This window comes from Vanessa cardui, chromosome 23 (genome assembly GCF_905220365.1).
Source record: "Vanessa cardui chromosome 23, ilVanCard2.1, whole genome shotgun sequence".
In the NCBI taxonomy this organism is placed as follows: Eukaryota; Metazoa; Arthropoda; class Insecta; order Lepidoptera; family Nymphalidae; genus Vanessa; species Vanessa cardui.
The window spans coordinates 9161741-9187109 of NC_061145.1; the positions used below are offsets into that span (position 1 = coordinate 9161741).

A 25369-nucleotide genomic window follows, 5' to 3' on the forward strand; every position below is an offset into this window, starting at 1 on the left:
GAATATATTATGTCATATGATATTACAAGTTATTACGTTTGTGCAAAGATCATATTCGGATGAGAAACAAATATTGATAATTTGGGATAGCGTACTCAATTCAGATGTGATCGGTTTTACGAATTTTGCCGATGCTACATCTAAGCTGTGTCGTACTATACGTGTCTAGTCACAACGATCTTGCTATAAGGTTGCAAAATAATATATTTATAAAATTATACATATAAATACTTGTTTACTTACAGACAATAAATATATAATATACATACATATATAACTGTAATTAACTAACATGATTGTATTTTTAAATCTTGAAAAAAAATTACAACTGAGTTTCTTGCCGGTTCTTCTCGGCAGAATCTACTTTCCGAAACTGCCTTCACTTAATATAGTTGTTAAATGACGATTCAATAGTGATTGTAGAAGCCTACTTTTATAAAGTATATATGTATTATGATTTTTTATTGAATAATTTATATTATAAAGTAAATTTCCGTCTGGGAAATAGACCAGCTGATAGTAACTGGTCACTGCCAATTTGACATTGGTGCCGTAAGTAATTTTAATAGTTTTGCACATAACCAACACGCCAACATTGGAAACTAAGATATTCCCTTGTAATCACACTTGCTCATACTTAAAACAATAATCCTGAATGTAGCTCATGATGATCAGGTTGCACAAAGTTGTACTAGCAAGAGAGAAGGAAAAGTAGTAGTAGAAAAAAGAGATTAAAAGTAAAAGAAGTAATAGCCTGTAAATTTCCCACTGCTTAGATAAGGCCTCCTCTTCTATTAAGGAGAGGGTTTGGAACAAATTCCACTACGCTGTTCCAATGCTGGTTGGTGGAATGCACATGTGGCAGAATTTCGATGACATTAGACACATGCAGGTTTCCTCACGATGTTTTCTTTCACCGCCGAGCTCGAGATGAATTATAAACACAAATTAAGCGCATATATATAGTGGTGCTTGCCTGGATTTGAACCCGCTTTCATCGATTAAGATGCACGCGTTCTAACCACTGGGCCTCAGCTCACAAAAAAAAAGAGATTAACTTATAGCATTTCTAGAGTGAGACACGAATGTATTAGAAAACCACAAATCGTGGATCCAAATATACATGATAAGAGTAATCGATAATGATAACGTTATAGTCTGTTTTGAATACTATTGATTTTAAAACAATAATGGAAATGAACCTTGATCTGATTTAATCTGAACGTTTTATCAAATTACTATTCAAGGCTATTACGAGTAATCTCGATAGCTAGCCATCTCCGCAGGTGATACTACGGCATAACTATCTGCGGAAAGTTTCAAGTGCATCCTATTATCTTATTACAATACAATCATTTTCTATTTATTATTTTACTAATATCTGACGGTTTTGCACTCCTTTTTACGGTGTTGGTGTTTTATGTATGAAGCAAATAATTTTTTGTCCTTTCTTGAAATTCCAGTTTGCTTCAAACAAAAGGATTAGAAGCAGACTTACTATAAATAAAAATTTTAACAAAAAGAAAAAACGACTTCAAACTAGACATTATTTTAAAGCAAATAAATATGCACTAAAAAGTAATGAAAATAATTGCATATTCATTATATTTTTAATCCTAATTAAAATGAAATGAAAAAATATTAGACTACTTAAAAGTCGATTTACGATTATATAACGTAGTTATATTTATTGTTATATTTGGAGCAGATGTCATGGAGTATATTTGGTGGAACAAAATAATAAAATACGAAAGCATATGAGCTATTTATATTAGATACCTACGAACGAACGAACAGACTACAGATTTACGTACGAAATCGATTTCAGCTACGTCATCCATTCCAAAGGGTCGAAACTACGCAGGAAATATAATAAACAAATGCTGAAACATAGATGCAGCCACAATTTTATAATCCGATCTCCGTGGTCGAGTGGTGAGTACACCGGTTTTCATGGGTACGCCACTCCGAGGTCCCGGGTTCGATTCCCGGCCGAGGCGATGTAGATTATAATTAGTATTCTATGTTGTCATGGGTCTGGGTGTCTGTGTTACCGTCGTTACTTCTGATTTTCCATAACACAAGTGCTTTAGCTACTTACATTGGGATCAGAGTAATGTATGTGATGTTGTCTCATTCTCTAAACACAGCAAGCCATTTTCCTCGTTACTACTGAGAATATCTCAATCAGATATAAATCATGTTTAAATTACTTCGGTAATTGATTTAATTATCTTTTCGAAATGTAAATGATATAACATTAATGTTATATTATTCTTTACATTGTTTATCAAGCTGTACTTTATTCAAGTATCTTTTATCGGCATAACATCACCGTCGCGGAATTTATTCTATCGAGAAGAACCGCCGTAAAATTCTGTTGTTAGTCTCTAACTGATGTATGGATAGACTTAACAATTCTCTGAATAGGTATTAATTACTATAAGGCTTAGAATTTTAGCCTTTAATTGTAAAACTAGTGGGACGCTTGCGAAACTTCTATGTCACGTTTTTTTTTAATTTAATTTCCTTGTAGACCAATGAAACGTTTTTAAATGAAATTATAATGTCAAATAGTATTTTTTATAAGCGGCCGGTATTTTTTTACGATCTCTAAAATTATTTATTTATCAAATTATAATCAATCATTATTTTTCTGCAAATCTTTGGTGCGAGCTCTTCAGAATATGACTACGCAGTTATTCTCCCGTCATTACTGGGATAAAAATCAGTTTACGCTATTGGTACTACTGAGTTTCTTGCTGGTTCTTCTCGGTAGAGCCTAATAAAATAGTTGTTAAATGACGATTCAAAAGTGCTTGTAAAAACGTACTTGAATAAAGTACCTATATTTTTATTTTAGATTTTGATATATAAGGTTATCTCGACATTTGCTCAGAAGTTTTAAAATAATCCCACTAACAATTACCCTAAAAACTTTTATTTTTGATTTTGATATAGGTATAAGGTTATCTCAATATTTGCCTAAAAACATTAAAATAATCTTACTAACAATTATCCTAAAAACCGTAAATGATCATTTAAAATTTTGTTAACTGTTTAAAGCTAACATTATAATTATAATTTGTAGGTCCAATACATGTCCCATGGGTGAGCAAAGGTCCTTCTCTTGAAAATGTTTACAACTTGCCTATCGGTATTATTGCGTCAGAGTTTGATCTGCACATTGTAATTAAATGTAATTTGGTCAAGAGATGCAGGCAACTTATGTATTATTGCGTACTATTGACCAGTGGTCAAGGTGTCTACATGGTCAGCCAGTATTTCCACGATGTCACCATTATTGATTACCATTGTAACTACTGAAGTAGTCCAGTAGTCCAATGGTCGCTGGTCATGATTACTTTATGAGCCCGCGCCGCCGCCATTTACAAATTTCAAATTGCACTTATTTTGTTGGATCATAAACTTATAGGAGATATAGATATAGTACGACACAGCTTAGATGTAACATCTGCAAATTCAATAAAGCCGATTTTTACAACCAATAGAAACAGCTTCCTATCACACCATCTATTCGTCGCTATAGATTCTCGAGTCAGTGACGTGTCGAATTGACGAATATATTATGTCATATGATATTACAAGTTACTGAAACAATTTATTAACATTAACAACATTAAATGTTAAAATATATATATATATATACAAATATGAACTAAAACTAGTCCTAGTAAATCTTGTCCGCGTGGAATGGTGGCAAGAATGCTAGCAGCATTTCCCCGTTGAATCGCAATTCCGATCCACTGGGCAAAAAACGAACCAGCCCTCCTGTCACTATATAGACACAAGTTACTACGTTTGTGTAAAGATCATATTCACATAAGAAATGAATATTGATAATTTGAAATAGCGTACTTAATTCGGATGTGATTGGTTTTTCGAATTTTGCCGATGCAACATCTAAGTTGTGTCGCACTATACATAGCTCATGAGTTCATACATTGAGCATGGAAGTGGATGGAGATATAGAGGTAGAGGACGACCCAAAAAACGATGGATGGTGTGAAAGACGATATGGTTAGAAGGAATGTTACTTGTGAGATGACGTCTGACAGAGAAGTATCGAAGGAGAAGACATGCTGCGCCGACCCCAAATAAAGTTGGGATAAGGGCAGGAGGATAATGATGATATCTCAATGGAAAACTTGAATAAATTATTATATTCCCGTCATGAATATCAGACAGGGTGCAGTTCCTAGTCAGCAATTAATCATATATTTTTTATCATATACATATTTCATACAACTTGAAGAGCAAGTAGCGTTGGGCACTTGAGAAAGAGATAATGGGCGCCGATGTTATACGGAATAGTGGAAATTCCTTTTTGCTATCAGTACGTAATATAAACTGCGGTTTTGCCTGAATTGTAAAAAATATATTCGCAGAATATTTCATTGAGGCATTTAAAATTTGAGGAAAATGGTTTTTTTTATGATTTTTTCGATTTGAGCGTCAATTTTATAATTCAAGGGCATAGGTTATTAGTAAAACCTTCTTAGTAGGACTTTGTGCAGGCCAGTCATCAATTGCCAAATAGTGGTGGTACTAATATTTTGTGTGCGTATGACAGTTTCACTAATTATTGTTCTACCATCAAACACTAATATTTTGTATTAAATCTCAGGGCTTCATAGTTTTTGTAATTGCACAAAAATACAATAATATTTTAAAAATTGAAATTAAAATATACTTAATTCCAGTATAGTTTTATATTTTAAATGTAAAGTTACGACATATTCGGTATATACACCGTGAAGAATCGTCAAGAAACACAGTAATTACTAATAATTAATTTTCCTAAATTTCAAATAATAAGTTATATCAAAAAAATGCAACTACATTTATGTATCCTACCTGAAAGTATTGGCTCCATATAATTATAAAAAATTATTTACATGGAATTGAATCAGCAAAGTTCGGTTACATCAAGATCATTACTGTTCAATGGTATATTATAATTTTTCTTTTTAACTTTCGGTAGGTTTAAAACTACGCAATTTGTTTCAACCGACTTTTAAAAAAGGAGGTTATCAGTTTTACATGTATGTAAAATGTATATAACTTTGTTAGAATTTAGTTTTGATCCATTTAAGCTATTGTGTATATCCCTCATAAAGTATTGCTGACATCGCATAATTCTAAAATGGGTAAAGGTTCAGAACTGTTCTCGCCTTAGTTAATTAATTAGCCGATTATATATATTTTTATAGCTTTATAATCCACGAATCTTGGTATTTGTAATCTTTACTAATATTATAAAAGAGACTGATCTGCCTTTTTCTTTATTGCTCTTTTACGGCCAAACCAGTAGTTTTGTATGAAATAAGCTTGAACTCCAAGAGAACTCCTTACACGACGGTAACCGCGAGCGCTGAGAGTCAACTAGTAAAAAACATATTTGGAAATAAAATTAAAATAAAGAATGTTCCGAACATGCAAGTTTGTGTTATTTTTCTTCAAAATTTACAAAGTGATTATGTTCGAATTACAGATAAACGATACAGTGCGTTTTATCTTACAGAATAGCTACGATACAAGTTTTAATTGCTTGCGTCTAATGCTTAAAAGGTCCATTGGTCCCACCAAAACGCAAACCGTTGGTCTCACGCCTGAACTCATTCCGGCTGTGTTAAATTCGGGCTGTATCCCAATGAAGGAAAAGAGGTTCTTACTGTACTTACTGTACACTCGAGAAAGGCTTGACGTATAGCCGTGGGCTGTGACCAAATAAATCAGGAAGTCCCAATCATTGTCCCATAAATAAAATGACAGTAACGAATAAAGTAAAATTATTACTAAAGTTATTAATTGCGGGATATTTACCATTTTTTTTTTATTTTTATTCGGTGGAGCTCGATATTTCGACATTATCTACGAATTTCAAAAAAAAATTTTTCATAGTTCACGAGAACTGTCCTGTAATTAATAACTTTAGTAATAAAAATAACCATGTTAATTTAAAAAAAAAGTAAAATTAATTCGAAGGTAGTAACAACTAACTAAGTGAGTGAGCCATTGTAACTACAGGCACAAAAGACATAATACCTTAGTTCCCAAGGATGGCATTATGAATTATTGTCTGTCTGTCTGACAGTATCATTGTCTAAGGGTGTTGGTGACCACTTACTATCAGGTAGCCTAACTCACCCACTATATCATAAAAAATAAGCCACAGTCAAACAAAACATACGGAAACAAATTTTTAACAACAAATAAGATATAGAATATCGGTCACCCAAAGTGGGTGTGGATTTCAAAAATTTCAAAAGACGCATTGACTCCACTAAACGATACTCCATATTATTAGAAACTGATTAAAAGGAATTTGAAATTGGAAGCGATAAAAAATTACAAATATATAGGTACTGGCACGTTGCTAAATTATCTAAAATAAATAATGAAACCGTTCGATGAATCGCACAGACGGACATCATGAATACATAAGTATATCGCGAAAGATAGCAATTTTTCTTCTTATCAATCATATAATAGTTATTAATGCATTGTTGTAATGTATATATTGTTAATCTGTGATCATCGCGTGGTGCGGTTTGTGGTGTGTTCCATTTTATATGTGAGTGATTTAATTTTATATTTTTTTATCTGTATTTGTTTTACAATTCAAAGGAGGTAAGTAATGTAATTTTTTTATTTAACTTGAATTATTTATTTGTATTTATTTTAAGAATTATTAAATTAATTGTAATTTATATTGTTAATTAATTTTGTAACGAAACATTTTTACTTTTCAAAATTAAATATATTTAAAGTTAAAAGTAAAAAATTAAGTAAAGAGTTTCTATTAAAAATATATATTATTAAATGTTCAACAAAGAGTTTTTATATTAATTACATATGAGTCACAATAAACTTTGTAATGTAGCTGTTGTTAATATCCTATTTAAAAACGGAACAAATAAATTATCAGCTTGGTGATATATTTGTCGGTCTATCGTAGCGTTGTAATTTAAAAAAAATGTGTTCCAAATTTAAAACGTTAACCGTATAAATACATTAAATATAAGGACAATTCAGGAAATGTCAAATATTATGAATATGGTATTTTTTTTATAATTTCGATCAATTAAAGTAGCTTGTAAAATTCTATAAAAAGTAGAGAAATTGCATTAATTTTATTACCCGTTCTTCTTGGAATAATCTAAGTTTCGTATATTAATATTTAAATAGCGATTATTATCATGCCATAAAATATAAAGGATCAAATCGGTCACCAGAGTTCTACGTGATAAATTGGCCTTTCAATCATTTATTTTAGGAAAAAGGTATAAGTAGTACTGGCTGACCATTGGGCGACCAGGCCAACTGTGATTAATTAGTTATAAAAATATAAGATACATTTATTCGAAACATAGAAACATTAGGCTTATTTCGAAGATACCTTGTATTGTTACAATAAAAAATAAAAATGTCAAAAAAGCAGCTTTGATTTTTAAATTTGACATGACGTGTGTTGTAAGTGGCAGTAATAATAATACTAAATAAAATAATTTATTTAAAATATGTTATGTATTAATTTTAACTTTCTGCTAAGGTTCTCTGTATCTCTCCCAAAATTTAACAGTCTTCGGACCCGAACTAAAAAGGGTATAAGGTTTTCTTTGTGTTAATTAATACATAAGCTATGCCCACTGCTTCATGCGCCTTTGAATTTAACAAAAAAGTTAGTGCTATAACCTATGTCCTCTTTATAACATCAACTTTCTGCCCGTGAAAATCGAAGGTTCCGTTAAAGTTCCAGAGATAGCCGGAACAATCAGACTGACAGAAAAAATTGTAAAAAAAATGTCAATTTGATATATGTACCGTGTATACAAATGCATTTAGTAAAAAGCGGTTGTTTTATCATTACAGACACTCCAATTTTATTATATGTATGAGGAATGCTATTCTCTAAAAGGTAATTTCGTATCTCAATCATGAAATTTTGAAAAACGACTTGTTTGAATTCCTACACGTGTATTCCAAAAAAATATATATGTTGCACCAGTTTGTGTCGCTTATCACTTTTTAATTTTCACTGACGTATTTATATTGAGTTTCGAATTTGTTTTTAAACAGCTCAAACTACATATGGGAATACTCACCACTTCTTCAAAGATTTTGTACCATATGTAAATCACTTTTTAGTATATCATCACGTAGGAAAAAATTACATTTAAATAATTTAAAAGAGAAGGTAGATATTTGAATATAACAACAACAGCCTGTAAATTCCCACTGTTGGGCTAAATGCCTCCTCTCCCTTTGAGGAGAAGGTTTTTGGAACGTATTCCACCACGCTGTTCCAATGCGGGTTGGTGGAATACACATGTGGCAGAATTTCTATGAAATTTGTCACATGCAGGTTTCCTCACGATGTTTTCCTTTACTGAATTTTAAAGACAAATTAAGCACATGAATCAGCGGTGCTTGCCTGGGTTTGAACCCGCAATCATCTGTTAAGATGCACGCGTTCTAACCACTGGGCCATCTCGACTGACGACGACTTTGAATATAACCTCGATAATATTATCGTTTGGGATTTCCTATATGTTTCCTTCGCCATCTTAGATAATTCAAAAACAACTTATAAAACTAGATATAGAATGCAACATTTATTTAAAAAAAGAATTCGGAATCGATTTTTAAGCATAGCATTTTTTATCAGATAAAATTAGCGCGAAAACTCATTATGTATAGATATGAGTCCCAAAACCACTCATTATTTAAATTCATATGAAAAATGTGAAACATGTACGAACTCGTATGACTTGAAGGCATGACGCTTTCATACCCCCGCAACCACCGCTACCCTTTATGGGAAGGGGTGCGTACATACGACTTGGTTGTCATATATTAATGAGATATATATATTTTAACTAGCGGCATGTACCAGCTACGCACGGATAAACATAAGATTTTTTTTATATTTTTACTTTTTATTTATATATTTTATTGTTGCTTTTTCCGACATGCTTAAAAATTGAAGTTCTATTTCAACTAATTTAATAACTTTAATAAATTGTATACATTAACCTTCCTTATGAACCCCGCTGTCTATTAGTGAAAACCGCATGTAAATCCGCTTAATAGTTTCGGAGTTTATCGCGAACATACAGACAGACAAACGCAGCCATCGACCGGTGGCCGCGACATTATAATATGTAATAACTTGTATATATGTATTACATTTATTTGATAATAAAATTTAATAATCATCATAAATTGCAATATTTCAAATGTGTGGGATATTTATTTATTTATATATTATATAAAATCATATATATATATATATATTATAAATCCTTTACATATCATTAAGAATGCTAGCAGTATATTATAATCTATTATTAGGTAGTAATTCTAGTTTCCGTCGAAAAATGAACCGGTGTTGTAACTAGTAGGGGTAGTAAATCGGAACCACGATATATATTTTAAGCTCATATAACTAATTACATAGATAATAAATTTTTATCTTTATCAGGCTTAATTCAAACACATTTACAAATATAACGCTTAAACATGTTTTAATCCTAGATAAATCGAAATAATTTATCTAGGATTAACAAAAATTTATAATTTAACTTATTTGTGAAATCATGAACAATCGAGTTGTTTCATTTATCAACGTCTGTAGATTTATAGTTTTCAACAAATCCGTACTATATCTAGCCGTCAAAATAATTGAAATATATGTCATTACAAAGATACGATTTACAAACTTATCGAAATTTACAAAAACAGAGCACTCTAACTTGTCTCAGCTTTCTTTAGATTTTGTCAAATGTTGTTGATAAATATATGTAAGTGAAGCATTACATAAGAAATCTTTTATCAGAGACATTTTGATTCATGATGAATTGATCGTTTTAGTATCAAAAGATACTAGTTATTTGATTTTACTTCTAAGAAGAACTATTGAAAGCGAAATTCATCTAACCGTTTTGCATAATGTACAAATTATTATCATCCGCGTGTAATAATGATATGTACGCAGCATTTATATTCAAATGACAATCCCTGTTTTTTAAGGTATCATTTCGACTTAATTTTTTTTTGTATTCGATTTTTAAATTGGAATTATGAAATACTTTATCATTTACCAATACAGATACCAGAATAAAATTTTGATTACATCTTAAATCGTATTTGAAATTCTCTTTGCGTATTACTTAAAAAAAAAAATTAAAAAAAAATCAGTACATCGTAATTGCTATATGCAAATGATATCAATGTGATTTATTAATTTAAACTTGAATATATTTTATCAAGTACAAATTAATTTCAAAGAACAAGTAGCATTAGTGATAACGTATCAACCTCTCATCCTGATTTTAAGCAAGATTAGATTAAGTATACACCGTTTACAACAATAGATTGGATCCAATACTACTTAGAAATTTATCGTACTCGCCTGTACACAACACTTCAACGGAAAGTCTGATAAATATTCAAATATTTTTCCTTTAATATGTTTATCTGAGATTGAATCTCAGTAAAACAAAGTTATTATCTTTTATCGTTAGAGATTTCACGGATTGATTTGAATAAACTATTACCCATTCCTTTTGATTTCGTCTGTATATCAATTTGAAAAACATTTGATGGCTACTTTCCTAGGGCACCTCAAATGAGGTTAGTAAAAAAATATTCTCACTGAAAAGATTGGGTAACTTTCTCATTCCAACTAAAGTTAGCACAATCTCTCTTTTTACCGATTCTTGTCTATGATCAACTAAATAAACTTGAGCGATTACAAAACCTTCATCTCCCTATTCGCCTTCGCAGGAATACTCACATTTTAACTCTACTTTATTCCATTCTTTGTACTATATTATATTTGTATGATTTATCAAAGTAATTGTTCCTCTTTCCAAATTAGTATTACAACCAGTTCTCTGCCCAAAAATTGCCTGGAAGAGATCGCTGTTATAGTGATCGTTTCGGCCTCTTGTTGCATTTAACTATTTTTTTAACTATTTTGTATTATTTAGCTTAAAGTATAGTACAATAAAGTATATATAAATAAACATTATCGTAGAGGTAGATTGTGAAAGATTTCTAAGCGGTATGATTTTTCTAATTTATTTTACTTAGTAATTTGTTACACTTTAGTTTTTTCTACTTGCAATTCTATTATTTTTCTAGAATTAAAACTAAAATTTAAATAGGAATGAGGTTTTATAACCAGTATTACAGGACTGGTTATAATGTAATATTTATTGATTGTATTTACATGGTTATTGCAATATAAACATAATTCATAACATTAATGGATAACATATGTATGTTAATATGTACATTATTATTACATTAACTTGAAGTTGCAAACAAATTATATGTGTGTATATATATATTAAATATATATAATATCGTCTCGCAAAACTTGTTTAACTTTGTTAGCTGTCAAACTCTTTATTTAATTTTATTGTTACCTTGCCCATTTGAGATTAAAGCAAAATATTCTTTACTAGTAGCCCGCGGCTTCATTCGAGGTTTCTTGGAGTTTGCTTTATGGCATGTTTCAGCAGTTTGGTCGTGAAAGAATGACAGACAGACATAATTGATTTCACATTTATAATATCAATATAGATTGACATACATAGATCCTCCTACCCTTATCCCAATACACTTGGGGTCGGCGCAGTACCTTCTTCTACCATACTTCCCAATCTGACGTCATATCACAAGTAACATTCTTTCCAGCCATATCACGCAATCCATCCACCGTTTCATTGGTCGTCCCTTTCCTCTATATACATCCACATGCTCTAGACCTTCCCCACAATATGTTTTATTCGATAAGGGTTATAAAAGCACTTCTGAATTGTCATAATACAGTGTTTCATTAATTGTAAAGCTACCACTTATTCCTAAAGTAGATTCAACAGTAAAATCAGTATCGTTTTAATTCATTTGTTTCTCGAAATTACCATCGATCGAAGCAGGATCCCTTGATAAATAAGAGTATATATGATGCATGTAAAAGTAACAGCCCTTTATTGGACGTGAATATAGGTTGAGAATTTAAAACCGCTTGTACAATGACCTGACGCAAACGACCTTTTAGTAACAATTAGATGTGCATTCAGATGTGTTTCATCTAGAATGGTAACATGTGGTCGTATACGTATAAATTGAGTAGGTTGCTAGGCTTTTTATGTCCGGTGCTAATAAAGAGTATTCATAAATTGTTATCATTTTAATGCATTAGAGTTGATTCGATGTCTAAGCGAACTTGCCGTTGACATTGATACGTTGAATATGTTTCTAGTACGCGATAAACATATTGTAATGATGTTGAAACAATCGCCCCTCGACTGAAAAGCACTTATGCTAGCCTATTGGAATAAGCTGCATCAAGAGGGCACTATGGTTATTGTTATTATTTTTAAACTAGCGACGCGCCCAGGATTCGTATGGATTCAATTTTATAAAATAAATATGATTCGTACACAGGCACATTGTAGCCATTCAAGAAAATAGTGTACTCATTTTTTAAAGGCCGGCAACTCAACTTGTGTTGCAGATGTCCATGGGCGTTGGTAATAACTTTCGTTTGCTACTTAAATGTTGCTTTATACTAGTTTTTTTTAGAATTCAAACATAATTAGTTCCATAGTATATTATATAATAGTTACCCCATAAATGATAAATGATTATGCTTTAATGTAAAATATTCACGTTAAATATGTCAAATACATAAACGGCTGGAAGCGTTCCGCTAACCTATGATAAAACAGTTAAATTTAAGAAGAAAAGAGTGTCTTGTTTTGATACCATAACGCAATTAATTAAACGCCTGTAAATATTTTCATAGCAATAATGTAAATCTACGTATTGGCCTGCCGATTTTAAAAGTATCGTATGATTCGGATTTAGGAATCTAATTGTAGTAAATATTAAAAAAACAAAAGTAATATAATTTACGAAAAAAATAATACACGAGAGGAGTCACGGATTATAGCTTGTTTAATGCAAGCAATTAATTTTATCAAGTAATTAAGCACTAAATTGATACATTATAATATTATGATAACAGGGAAGATCAAAGCTGACCTCGTCTTGTTTAAATGGGTACCGCATATCGCTAGCTATACTACCCTTATACAGCATGTACTTTAAAACGATGCATGTCATTTACGGTGCCATAAATATAATACGAGTTAATACCAATTAAAGTTCTAATATCCATCGATAATGTTACTTTTAAAAACTTATAGACGAAATTATTTTTGAAAATCTAATACGATTTGCTATCAGCTCGTAAGAATCGTTCTATTTTTTTTAAATGTTGGGATTATTGAATATTTTTCTCTGATTGTATAGTCTATGTAGTATAACGGTACTTAATATGGATTTGGACTTTATTCATTTTCTATCATTTATTGATAATAATCAAAATATTGGTATTATTTGATTATTATCAATAAATGATAGAAATATAATATACTTTGTACATTATTTATTTACTATGTTGATAGGCGGATAAGCAAACAGGCCATCTGATAGGACTTGTAAGAAATATTAGCCGTTCCTTTCAATACACCTTGGAAGCAAAAATGTCATGCCCCTGTGCCTGACGTAATACAAGAGAGAGGCAGAGTATGATATGAAGGGGTGGATCTTAGTAGACATGAAGCCCTACCACCAATTAATATATGCCACCCAAGTAGGCACATCATCGTCCAGCCCTACCACAATTTTACTTGGGGTCGGCGTAACATATTACCTTATTCCGTACTTCTTTTTCTGACGTCATCTGACAAGTAACATTATTTCCAATCTTATCGTCTTTCAGACAATCCATCCAGCGTTTCATAGGTCTTCTCTTCATCTATATACGTCCATAAAAACCGAATAGGCTCTTACAAAACATTTGAATCGTTTTTATAATTTAATGTCATAACTTACGGCTTGGAATTATACCAAGATTTTACCAGAAAGACCAGCCTGAAACTCAAAGGTTACGTTTATACACGTTGACCCAACGTGAATTAATGTAACTTGCTGATAACATAAATTACGATTGGTAATAATCTGTTAATGCAGCGTTATATAAAACTCGAGATATGATTAAGTAAATAAACATAATCTTTAATCTCGCCCTCTTTTGCTGAATAATTATGAATTGGCCAAATTTGTTAAACATGATTGATCAAAAATTAAGAACATAAACCAACATTTACCCCCATCTAACTCTTTTAGGGAGTACTTAGATGTACTGTCGGCAAAAAAATATTCTACAGAATATGTTTATTTACGACGTCACATTAGAAACTTATAAAATTGTCAGCGTTTCTGTACTATACTCTCCATGTATTATTTACACAAACCGTTCTCTCGAATTCTCGAATCTATTAAAAAAAACGTATCAAAATCCGCGGCATAATTTTAAAGATCTCAGCATAGATTGGACAGACAGCGACTAAAACTTGAACGACTTTGTTTTATACTATGTAATGATTTCTTACATTATACATTTAGGAACATTAGTCTAGAAATTTTTGCAGCCTTGAGAATGGTCCAGGGTTTTCCTCGCATCATCATAAATGGAATCACAAATACTTAAAGATTTTGAATTAAGTTTCCTCTGAATCATATATAATATGTATCCTCAAGTATAAATTAACACTGATCATTATACCAATGAGTATTATATCGATAGAGTTTTCCTGTAGGAAAATAGTGCAGAAAACACAAACACTCGAGGAAGTAATACGGAAACAGGACATCACTAATGACGTTTATGTCAGTGTCGTTTTTCCTGATTGCAATTTGTGCCATGAACTTGTACACGTGTTATAAGTGTTAAATCAAGCCTTTTCTTACTTATAATTTCATCAATCAATTTCGTATAACTTTTGTGTTATATTTTTACATAATTCTGGCCGAAGTCATAGCTGCCCCTATGCCTCATCATTTTTCTTAGTTAGTTGTTTATTTTTGACTCGTTTTATTTGTCAAAAAATTATCTTAATTTGCCTATGAATATGTACATCTCTTGGAAACTATCACTAAGGTCCTGAGTAACTAATATCAACTGTATACCGATACCACATTTAGATAAAAATTAGGATATATTTATCGGATAATTAAAAGTAAATAAGTCCTCATAACTTCCTCTTCTTATGAGATGGTTCTAAACTGAATCCACTAATCTTCTTTCACGTGGATTGATGGATAATTCATACAGAAGAAATGTACGCCTTTACTACAAAAAGATTTACAATCACAAATAAAGCACTATCTAATTCAAGGTCAAATAATTCGCTGATAATATTTCAACCCGCGATTTCAGATTAAGATCCACGTGCAAACTCAATGTGTTGTCAATAATTTGTATTACCCACTAGCTGTGACCTTGCACGCGTTTAAATTTAACAAAAACAAATATTATTGTAGTCTAAGTTACTCCTTATTATAGCAGTTATCTGCCAGTTAAAGTCACGTCAAAATCGATCCGATAGTTCCATAGATTAGCCGTAACAAACAGACATATCGACAAAAATTATAAAAAAATGTTATTTTGGTATATGTACCGTGTACACAAACATATACATTGAGTAAAAAAGGGTTATTTTAATATTACTAAGAGACACTCAAATTTTATTATATGTACGAGTAGGTATAGGTAGTTTAACAAGGGCGCATAACGTAATACCATAGAATTATTGAAATACGCAAACGCATTATCCTTCTTACATCTGCATAGTCGATCTGTAATAGTTTGTCTCGTCTATATAGCTTCCGGGTGACCATTACAAGACAACATCTTTTAATGGTCAATTAATTGATATATAGCCTATTGTATCGCAAGATAATTTTTTATTTCAAATATAGCTTAACATTGATTGCATAATAATCAGACTCGTGTATTGCAAGGACTTGTAGAGATCTCTTAAGCATTCCGTAATAGAAAAATATGAGCCTTATCATGAAACTCTGATATATATTGTTTAGGCTATAGTTCGTTTGTTGGACGAAATTTGACAATAATCATTTTTTTGGAACTTGAGGAAAACCAATGTTAATGTGTTTTAAATTAATTTCTTTTTTTATTATGAACATTAAAATCCGTCTTATTAAAAAAAATCGGTTCCGTAATAGGGGAGAAATAGATACTTTTTTGTCTGTATCTATTGAACTACACAGAGTAAAAAACAAGGTCGCTTCCCGCCATTTTCACGCTTGGATCTTTACAAGTAAACAACGGATTTTCATGACGTTTTCATCAATACGTAGATTAATTTAAGAGGCAGATTTATCAAATCAAATCAATTTATTCAAGTAAACTTCAAAAAGAAGCGTTTTTGAATCGTCAACGATGCTCTTTTACGTTTCTCTTTTTAAATAAACAGATTTACAATGCTGTTGCAAATGCAATTTACAGTAATTAGTGTCCTATGATGGAACCCGAGCCTCTCTCCAGGCTTTTCATTCTAAAAAGTACTCTTTTAATGAATGATATGATTTATTTATTAATTTAGTCTTAATAATCTTTTTAAATTTTGAGAATGGTAAATTTATTATATTTTCCGGCATCTTATTATATATGCGTATACCATTGCCCAAAAACGTTCTATTTACCGTATGCAAACGGAAACTGGGGGTTACAAGTTTATTCTTATTTCTTGTATTTATATGTACAACACTGCATATGTTATATTATAGGAGAGGTAATCAATCAAAACAAGTATTTATCGTTTTATGTTTGTTCTATCATCTAAAATTTTCGGAAGTCATAATGAATATATACTTATATGATACACGTGCTATGACAGACCCTATCTACGAAGACCTTCGCGAATATTTCCATAGATATCAAATGATTTATCGCGACGATATTGTATTCGAGTGCACTCTGATTAAAATTTCGTTTTATCATTGATTTTTAAATTCATAATTTATTTATGATTAATGTGGGGTTTGTTGATTACATTAATAAAGATTACGAATAATCATTTAATACTCTATAAAGAGTCGAGATATAGTTGAGCAGGTAAATAAACTGTCCAGTACGTTCTCTAACGCCAAGCAACATAAAATATGATCTCATAAATATTACACATTAGCTCCACTGCTCCACTCGTGCTCAATTCATAAAACTTTATCAATCACACATTAAACTTCACCACACATTGTACCCCTTGAGGGGTGAATGAGAAAAGTATCCCCATATGTTCCGAGACACAAGCAACACCAAATTCAATCTAAATTGGTTCAGTGTTTTAATTGTAAGAGGTAATAGACTTAATTTCGCATTATTACCATTAGAATAGATTATAGGATATATTTTATCTCAGATTTATTGTTTAACAACGGAAATTGGTGTTATATATTATTCACTATCGAGAAATATAGATAAACTTAGAACACCTTGTGTCCAAATCCGCAATATTTTTAGGGCTGTATATTTGTTTACGTAATAAAATACCGGAGACAACAATAATTGTGCCTAATCATAAATTCTGTTAAGAAGAAGATCATATTAGTGAAAAAAGTGTTGTGTTTTCATTTCTTTTCTAGTAGTATATAATTTTCCTGTAAACTGATGATGATGTCAATTCATTTGTGAAAAATATAAATTGCTGGTATTTTCTATAGATTTGGTTAAAAGGTTGATCAAGCCTCAACTACAGGCCCAAAGCGTTTGGGCCAAAGGAAATGTTAGTTCCCAAAGTTGGTTGATACATTGAAGCCGTAAGAACTGGTTAATATATGTTTTGCGTGAAAATATCTACGAACGCTAAATATCTACGCTATTGAATCCTTAACATTAGTGTGCCTGTGCCATTTGATTCTTAAAATAAATTAAAAATGTTATAATTTGAAAAAAAAATAAAAAAAATTAAACGTCTAGAATAATGAAATAATTTAAAAAAAAACCATGTATAGAGAGCCTTATGGCAATTTGTAATTTGCACAGATAAACAAAGATAAACTGTCTAAATGACTTTTTAATATCCAAGTACTAAATATATTGTTCAATTATATAGATAGCAAGAACTGATTAAGAAAATTATATATATTCTCAGATATATGTTTACCACTAATGCAAAAAATAAAAATGATCACATATTGCATGCATAAATCCCAATATCATAATCAGGAAAGTGCATTTGTAAATTGACCAACAAACGAAGTATATAGAGTCATTTATAGAGATTTTAAGAGATAGAGTGTCTTCCATCATGAGACTTACAACCGGGAATATCACAAAAACGAAAACGCAGGTAAATTTAATATCAATGATATTTAAACAATAATCTAAATTAATACGTAAAAATAATAAAGAAATTCGTTTTATTTAATTTATTGATCCACAATTACAATTCAATTTTACAAATAGTTGTGAAAAAATCTGACCCTGAAGGTAAGTCTGTTCGAAGAAGTCAGTTTGATAGTTTTTGTTGAGCAGTAAGATAGCAATCGCCCCATGCAAGCTGATAGTTAGTGAACGTTGAATGAATAAGTATGTTATTATTTATTTCCTACAAAAAGGCCTGCACTTCCCAGAATTGATTGATTCGTTAAAAGCCAGTGCCAGTCGGATATTAGGATTCTAACAGCACATATTTCTATGAAATTATTTCATAGAAATTCTGCCACATTTGTATTTAACCAAATCGAACCAAACAGCGTGGTGGAATATGTTCCAAACCTTCTCCTCACAGGGAGAGAAGGTCTTATCTCAGCAGTGGAATATTAACAGGCTGTTATTTAACAACACATTATACATATACACACTTAAATCTGATGGATTTAAAACCAATCTATTTTAATATTATAAATGTAGCTCCGTCTGTCTGACTGTCGCTCTTTCACGACCGAATTGCAGAACCAAATTTGATGAAATTTCGTATGAAGCAAACTCGAACTCCAAGAAAGGACATTGATTCCTTTTTTTGCTTAACACATCACAACCACAACCCTAAAACTCATACATGAATACTGAAAACATCATAGTCCATCAGAGATATAGAAATTATTAGCGCGTGAAAATTCAGTTTCATCCGCCCGGGTTGGAGCCCACAATGTTCGATTTATAATCTCATAGTTCTAACCACTGGGCTGTTTCAACTCTTGAATTGATATCCCTATTTAAATGTTCAATGTATATGTTATAATGAGAACTCGATGTACCATGACACTTCCCTCGTAACTTTGTACTTAACAGCTTACTTAACTTAATTGAACTTAACTATAAAGCTACCAATGACTGTCTTATTTCTCACTAAATAGGTATAGAAGTCATAAAACATGGCATTTTATTAAAAAAGTAATCTACTTATATGTTTGCGTCGGGCTTTGCCTCGCGTGTGAGAGGCAGGTATTAGGTTAGGTTAGGTTATATACCCTCTACTTATACCTAAAACTTAAGACCATACAACCTCTCCTGAAGACGTAGGAGCATCATAGTTTGCTTAATTTATGTTTCTATACATTATGGTAAAATGGTAGATCTGTCTTAATCCAGAGACAAAAATTCAGGGTGCCGTTGAGATCCTCAAGTGCGAGACAGCCAAAGAGGATCAGGACAGGAGGTCTTGGACCAATGTTATTTTCAGGCAAGATTGCCAAAATACTTGCACCCGCGTGTTTTTTGTGAGATGTATATGTGTATTTTACTAACCCACATCGTAGTATCGTTATTTAGTAAGCTCCACGCTGTCTCGTAAAAAGAATAGGGGGTTTACGCCCAGCAATGGCACATTTACTAAGTGTTTGTCTTAATGTATTAAACAACTATGTTGTTGTATCCTTAAATTATTTCTTTAATATATTTAATTGTCATAAAAACCTTCACAGACATTTACAGACTTAAAATAACATTACAAATTTTTGATCAAGGGTGAGATGATACATAACGTATAATTTTTCTTCTTTTATTTAATAATGTTATTAAGTATTTAAATAATGATAACATAAACCAATTATTTTATTTAAACAGTTGTTTGTAAAACGGAGCACTATTCATCACATAAATTTACAAATACATTTAAACATAATTATCATTATTATTTTTAAGGTCATTCACAACAAAGACCGATTCCTATAAAGCCAAAAAATATATTTTGGTCGTCAAAAAGATTCTGTAATAAAAATACTTCTTATGATATTGGTATTATTAATTTATAAGATATCAAAAATAAAAATTTAAAATATTCTTAATTGAATCAGGCTCATTATAGCACCTTTAAATCTTCGAGTATTTTTTGAGTTTAAATGTAAAGAAACTAGCGATCGGAAATACAGATTATGTCGAAAATAATCATCAAGAAAGTAGACTCATTGTCAGTTATGTACAGAGGTAAAATAATAAAAATAAATCGATTTCAATCAACCAATAGTAATCTTTTCCATTATAGTTGAAAGATAAATCTGCCAATAGAGATCCATACCGAGCATTACTCTACAGACCAAGTAATTCAAACCGGATTAGTTATAAAAATAACTACGATTTTTATAGTATTTAGATTAACCGAGATTTTAATTGTTTGACGCACAAATGTTGTTGTTTCATGTGATATAATTACATAGTTATATATCGAATTAATGACACTAGACATGCAGCACTGTAAGATGTATATGATAAGATTTTTTTTATATTATAAAAAATCCTTTATTAAAAATAAATTCAGAAATAAAAAATTCGAAACTGGTCAAAAAAAAGATTACAGATTACTTTTATTATTATCTCTTTACAGATTTGAACTGTCAAAATGCAATTGTGTATTTTTTCCTGTTTTTAGTTGTTAAAGTAAATACTTTTTTTTCAAATTTGGAATGATAGATAAACTTTTTTTGCAGACTTGGGGCGTCCGCACGCGCCGACCTAAGACGTCGTGACGTCACATATGGCAGATAGGAATTACGCTTACGATCCGGTCGACACCGGCACACCAGTCAACCAACAAACGTTCAGAATGGAGGGAGGGCAGCTCTGGCGGCAATACATCATCGCCGGCGTCGGTATGTTTCATGATTATTAAAAAAAAAAACGTCAAAATAATTTAAGATTGTAAAGAAAACTTTCGAAGGTCTAAGTGAAAAGGAGGTTTAACAAAAAAGTTTTATTATGTTTGGTGATTTTTTTTTGTGCGCGAGTTTGATTCGGATTGGTGGTTATTTCTTAGTGATCTCGATGGTTTTTGTGCCGTAGTGTTAAATTATATTGATGCACTTCATTAATCAAAGGAATTTCAATTTAAAATGGTATTTTATCTGTTTTTTACTCATAAAAATATGTATATGATTCAAAAAACGCCTCATGCTAAGGAGTCATATTCAGCATTTTTTTTTCTGAAGCTCTATTATATGTATAAATTATAAAACCTATCTTTTTATATTTTGCAAACATTAATTTCTCAAAGATGCATATTAAAAATAGTACGTATGCTTTACCTTAACGCGTGTTACAAGTGAAACTAATTCGAATTATGATTAAATAAAAATAAAATATTACATTTCTAATTTTATAAAACGAAACACGCTCTTTCTAAAAGTAGATTTGTATTGAATATTGAACGTGTAGAGTCTGTTGCCAATATAAAAAAAGAAAATTGTTTATTTCGGTTCTTGTTTATATAAAGAAAATGCATTTCTTAACCATCCAGGCTATTTGTAGCGTCTTCTTTGTAGCGAATAAAATAATAAAAGTAAATAAAATTAACTTGGCACCGAGCGCATCTAAATATTCGTACACTTTTCGATCTTTGCCTACAGTGTGCCATAAATATTAAAAATAAACAATGTCATTATTTATCACACGTCAATACTTTTTGTTCTATTAAAGTGTCTTTGTTTCATTGAAATAAACAATTTATAATACATTAAAGAAATGAATAATTGCAATTTTACATAATGATAGATAATTATAGAATGCAAAATACTAGTTAATATCAACAGTATTAAATAATACAAATAAACAAGTGATTAACAATAGAACAAGCCATAAGACATACATAAAAAGATATGTCTGCAATACGTATCTTCATTAACAAAGGAGGATACGTTTTCTTTATAATGGCTAATTAAATAAATCGCTTAACAGACATACTTAGTATTATTTTGTTCTTGTTTTAAGGGTGAAACCAGTTTAACTACGGACATAAGAAATAACATATGTTTAACATTTCTAACAGCAACGCCTTTTTACTAGTGGTCACCACCATAAAATCAACTACTTACCATCAGATTGCCTAATAGCCAGTCCGCTAAATTATACTATGAAAAAGAGATAGTTCTAAATACAAAAAACTTATATGGTAAAATTTAGCGCGTTCGGATTATTTTTATATAAATCAAAATCGATCAAAAAAGGTCTGTGGACTTTTTGGATTGTTATTAGAATGTTCGCTCGTTAACATCGTTGCTAATTTACACGAGCGAATTTTGAACTCCGCCTAATTATTTAAAGTCATGTGATTTCTATATTTATTCACAAATTTATTTATATAGCGCATAGGTCACAATGACGTAGCCATTGAACTACATAATTAATTAATGAATAACTTAAGATTTGAATTAAACGTACATTGAAATCGTAAAATCGAATTTAAACTATATACCTTGTCATGTTAAAGTTGCGCAGTGTTTCTGTAAATAATAAATATTGTAAGGGTTTTATAAACGTTGTTCTTTTTCAGTTGACTAAGGTCGTAATAATTATGCAACCATAAATATTTATATCTAGCAACACATTTCCCTATATACATGTGAGTGTTAACATGTCATAAAAATTAAATAGCTTAAATTTTAGAAATCGAATGCTAAATATTGTATGTGAAATAGGTGCCCTTTAGGGGGGTCGCGGGCGCGTGTCATATATTATTATATTTATCTTTACCTACTGGTATTTATTGCTATCAGTTCAGTGGTATTATTCCTAAAAAACGTCATAAATTGTTTTGTTACGATAACGATTACAATAATCAATCTTTTTAAGAACTCTATTTATTATTTTTTTAATAAAAAACCAAAATAAACTATGTTTTAAGATAAATAATGATATAACTCACTTTCGGAACTATTTTTCGTTGTTTGTTACTTTTTCGTTGTCAGGGGTACAGAAAAGCCAGGGTGACCCGCGGAAAAAAACTAGTTTATTTATATAAATAATGTTATAATCTTCAATTCTTAATAAACATACGATAACTATAAACATTTTATATAAATAGCATGAAAAATTGTTAACGTGTGAACAACACTACGCAGTACCTACTGTTTTTTTTTTAATTTGTTTATATTAATCGGACGTAGGCCAGCTAAATTCAGTATAAAATATTGTACATATAAAACTTTTTATGACATAACAATCATATTTGTAAATTATATTTATTGTTGATATTAAACATGAAGGCTATTATTTTTTATAACACTGATAATGAGGTTATCGATGATACTTTGAAAAATACGAATATAATATTATGTCGTTTGATAACATAATATAAATGTTAATATATAAAATTAGTCGTACTGTTTGTAATTGTATCAACAATCGGGTTCATTGAACTGTTTCGTTGGCTATTGTTTTTGTAAATCGTTTTCCATAATTAATTGAAGTTAATATTGTGGATTTAATGTGACATTTCTATTCCTGGTTCGAACTGCTGGTTGGTTCAATGAAGTAATTGGATTATTTTCGTTTATAATATACCGCGAAAACTCTTTTGCTGCTTATGAAGTCCACAGATTCAGACAGTTTTACAGATTCAGATAGTTTGTACTACACTGGAATACGAGTATAAAATGATGATGTTTTTTTACAAACAGGGTTGGTTTTAGACATCTGCAACCCTGGGCATCCACAAGAGAAAGTCACAATAGATATTTTTTAAACCATCACCAATTCCTAACAGCAAACACATTTAGTATAACACAATTATTTTTATAAAGTACCATTAGAATAATATTAGAGATTCATTCAAATCAAAATAAACTTTATTCAAGTAGGCTTTTACAAGCACTTTTGAATCGTCATTTTACAACCAAGTGAAGCGACCACCGGTTCGGAAAGTAGATTCTACCGAGAAGAACCGGCAAGAAACTCAGTAGGTAGTTACTCTTTTTTAACATTTAAAAATACAAAGTCATGTTAGTTAAATAAAATTATTTAGTTTATTATTAATATGTCCTGCGTGGAAGTCATCAGATATATTAGGAGTTAAATTAATTTAATCTCTTTTAATTAATCGCCCGTAAAAATGAAATAGGTTTTATTTATTGGAAGATTAATTACTAATTGATAAATCACTTTGTTTTCCCTCAGTCCATTTTATATATAGTTTGTAATTTATAATTACTGGAAAGAAATAACAATGCCTAGAATGGTTTTTAATACAAACTGTATGTTGTTGATATATATAATTATTATAATTAATTGCTATCGATTTTTACTGATAACTAATTAGGTGTTTATGATATATGATAAAAATTGTGTTAATAATCTTCCCGAGATCTTTAAACAAACATAAATAGTATAAACAAATGATCATATCGTACATATGTTATAATTTTTATGTTATATTGTTGAAATTTATTATATAATTATTGTATTACGTTTGAATAAGATATATATCTATCTATTTAATATAGCTTGATAACTTCGGCTGTTAATCTTAATCCGTAACAAATTAGGCTTTTTGCAGGATTGTTTACACCTGTGATATCTTAATGATAATAAGCGTTAGGTACAAGCAGCCTTTTCGCTCCCAAATAATAATAATAAGAAAGTTTAGTAATACAATCAATGTAAAGAAAAAGAAAAGATGCCTAACCTAACCCAACAAGAATAAATTAGGGTTGGTCTTTTAAGACTAACACAATTGTTGCTAAATAAAACTTTGGTTATAAACGATTAGTTAATATTCCTTTTAGCCTCTCAAACAAAATCAAAATCCAAACATTCATTCATTCAACATCGTCATATTTTTAGTGATACTAGGAATTACCGTAATTGATTATAAATTCAGTCAAAATTATTGCCTATTCCTTAGGGTCAAACTTACTATGACGTAATTTTTTTTTGTTGTGGCTTTTATTTGTGCCAATAAGCCACAGATTATTTCGCCAATGTCCCTAGCGATGGAGAAGACACGATGGAGATTGATCGGTTCGTTCGAGATTACATGCTCAAATTAATTTTGAAGGCATAATAGTACTAGACGAATTGGAGACCCATAACCTAAAAAAACAATAATAATACGTAAATTAATTGTTTTTGTATATATTTTGACATAAATGGGTGGGTTTATATACAGGGCATATGATGGTAAGTTATTAGGTATTAAAGTAAAGTAAAGTAACATTTCCCACTGCTGAGATAAGGCCTCCTCTTCCA

The 25369-nt window shown here is 30.5% G+C and overlaps 1 protein-coding gene across 2 annotated transcripts in view; it reads left to right on the plus strand.

Moving 5' to 3' along the window:
• The first annotated feature begins 6513 nt into the window (after positions 1-6513).
• LOC124539781 (facilitated trehalose transporter Tret1) overlaps positions 6514-25369 on the plus strand; it is a 29849-nt gene continuing 10993 nt past the window's right edge. The window contains exons 1-2 of one of the 2 annotated variants that reach the window (XM_047117130.1): positions 6514-6598; positions 20839-21000. In XM_047117130.1, the coding sequence (XP_046973086.1) occupies positions 20886-21000 (115 nt within the window). In that variant the 5' untranslated portion in view covers positions 6514-6598; positions 20839-20885. Of the gene's footprint in view, positions 6599-6635; positions 6655-20838; positions 21001-25369 lie in introns of those variants that run through there. The other variant, XM_047117131.1, reaches the window with a different exon arrangement.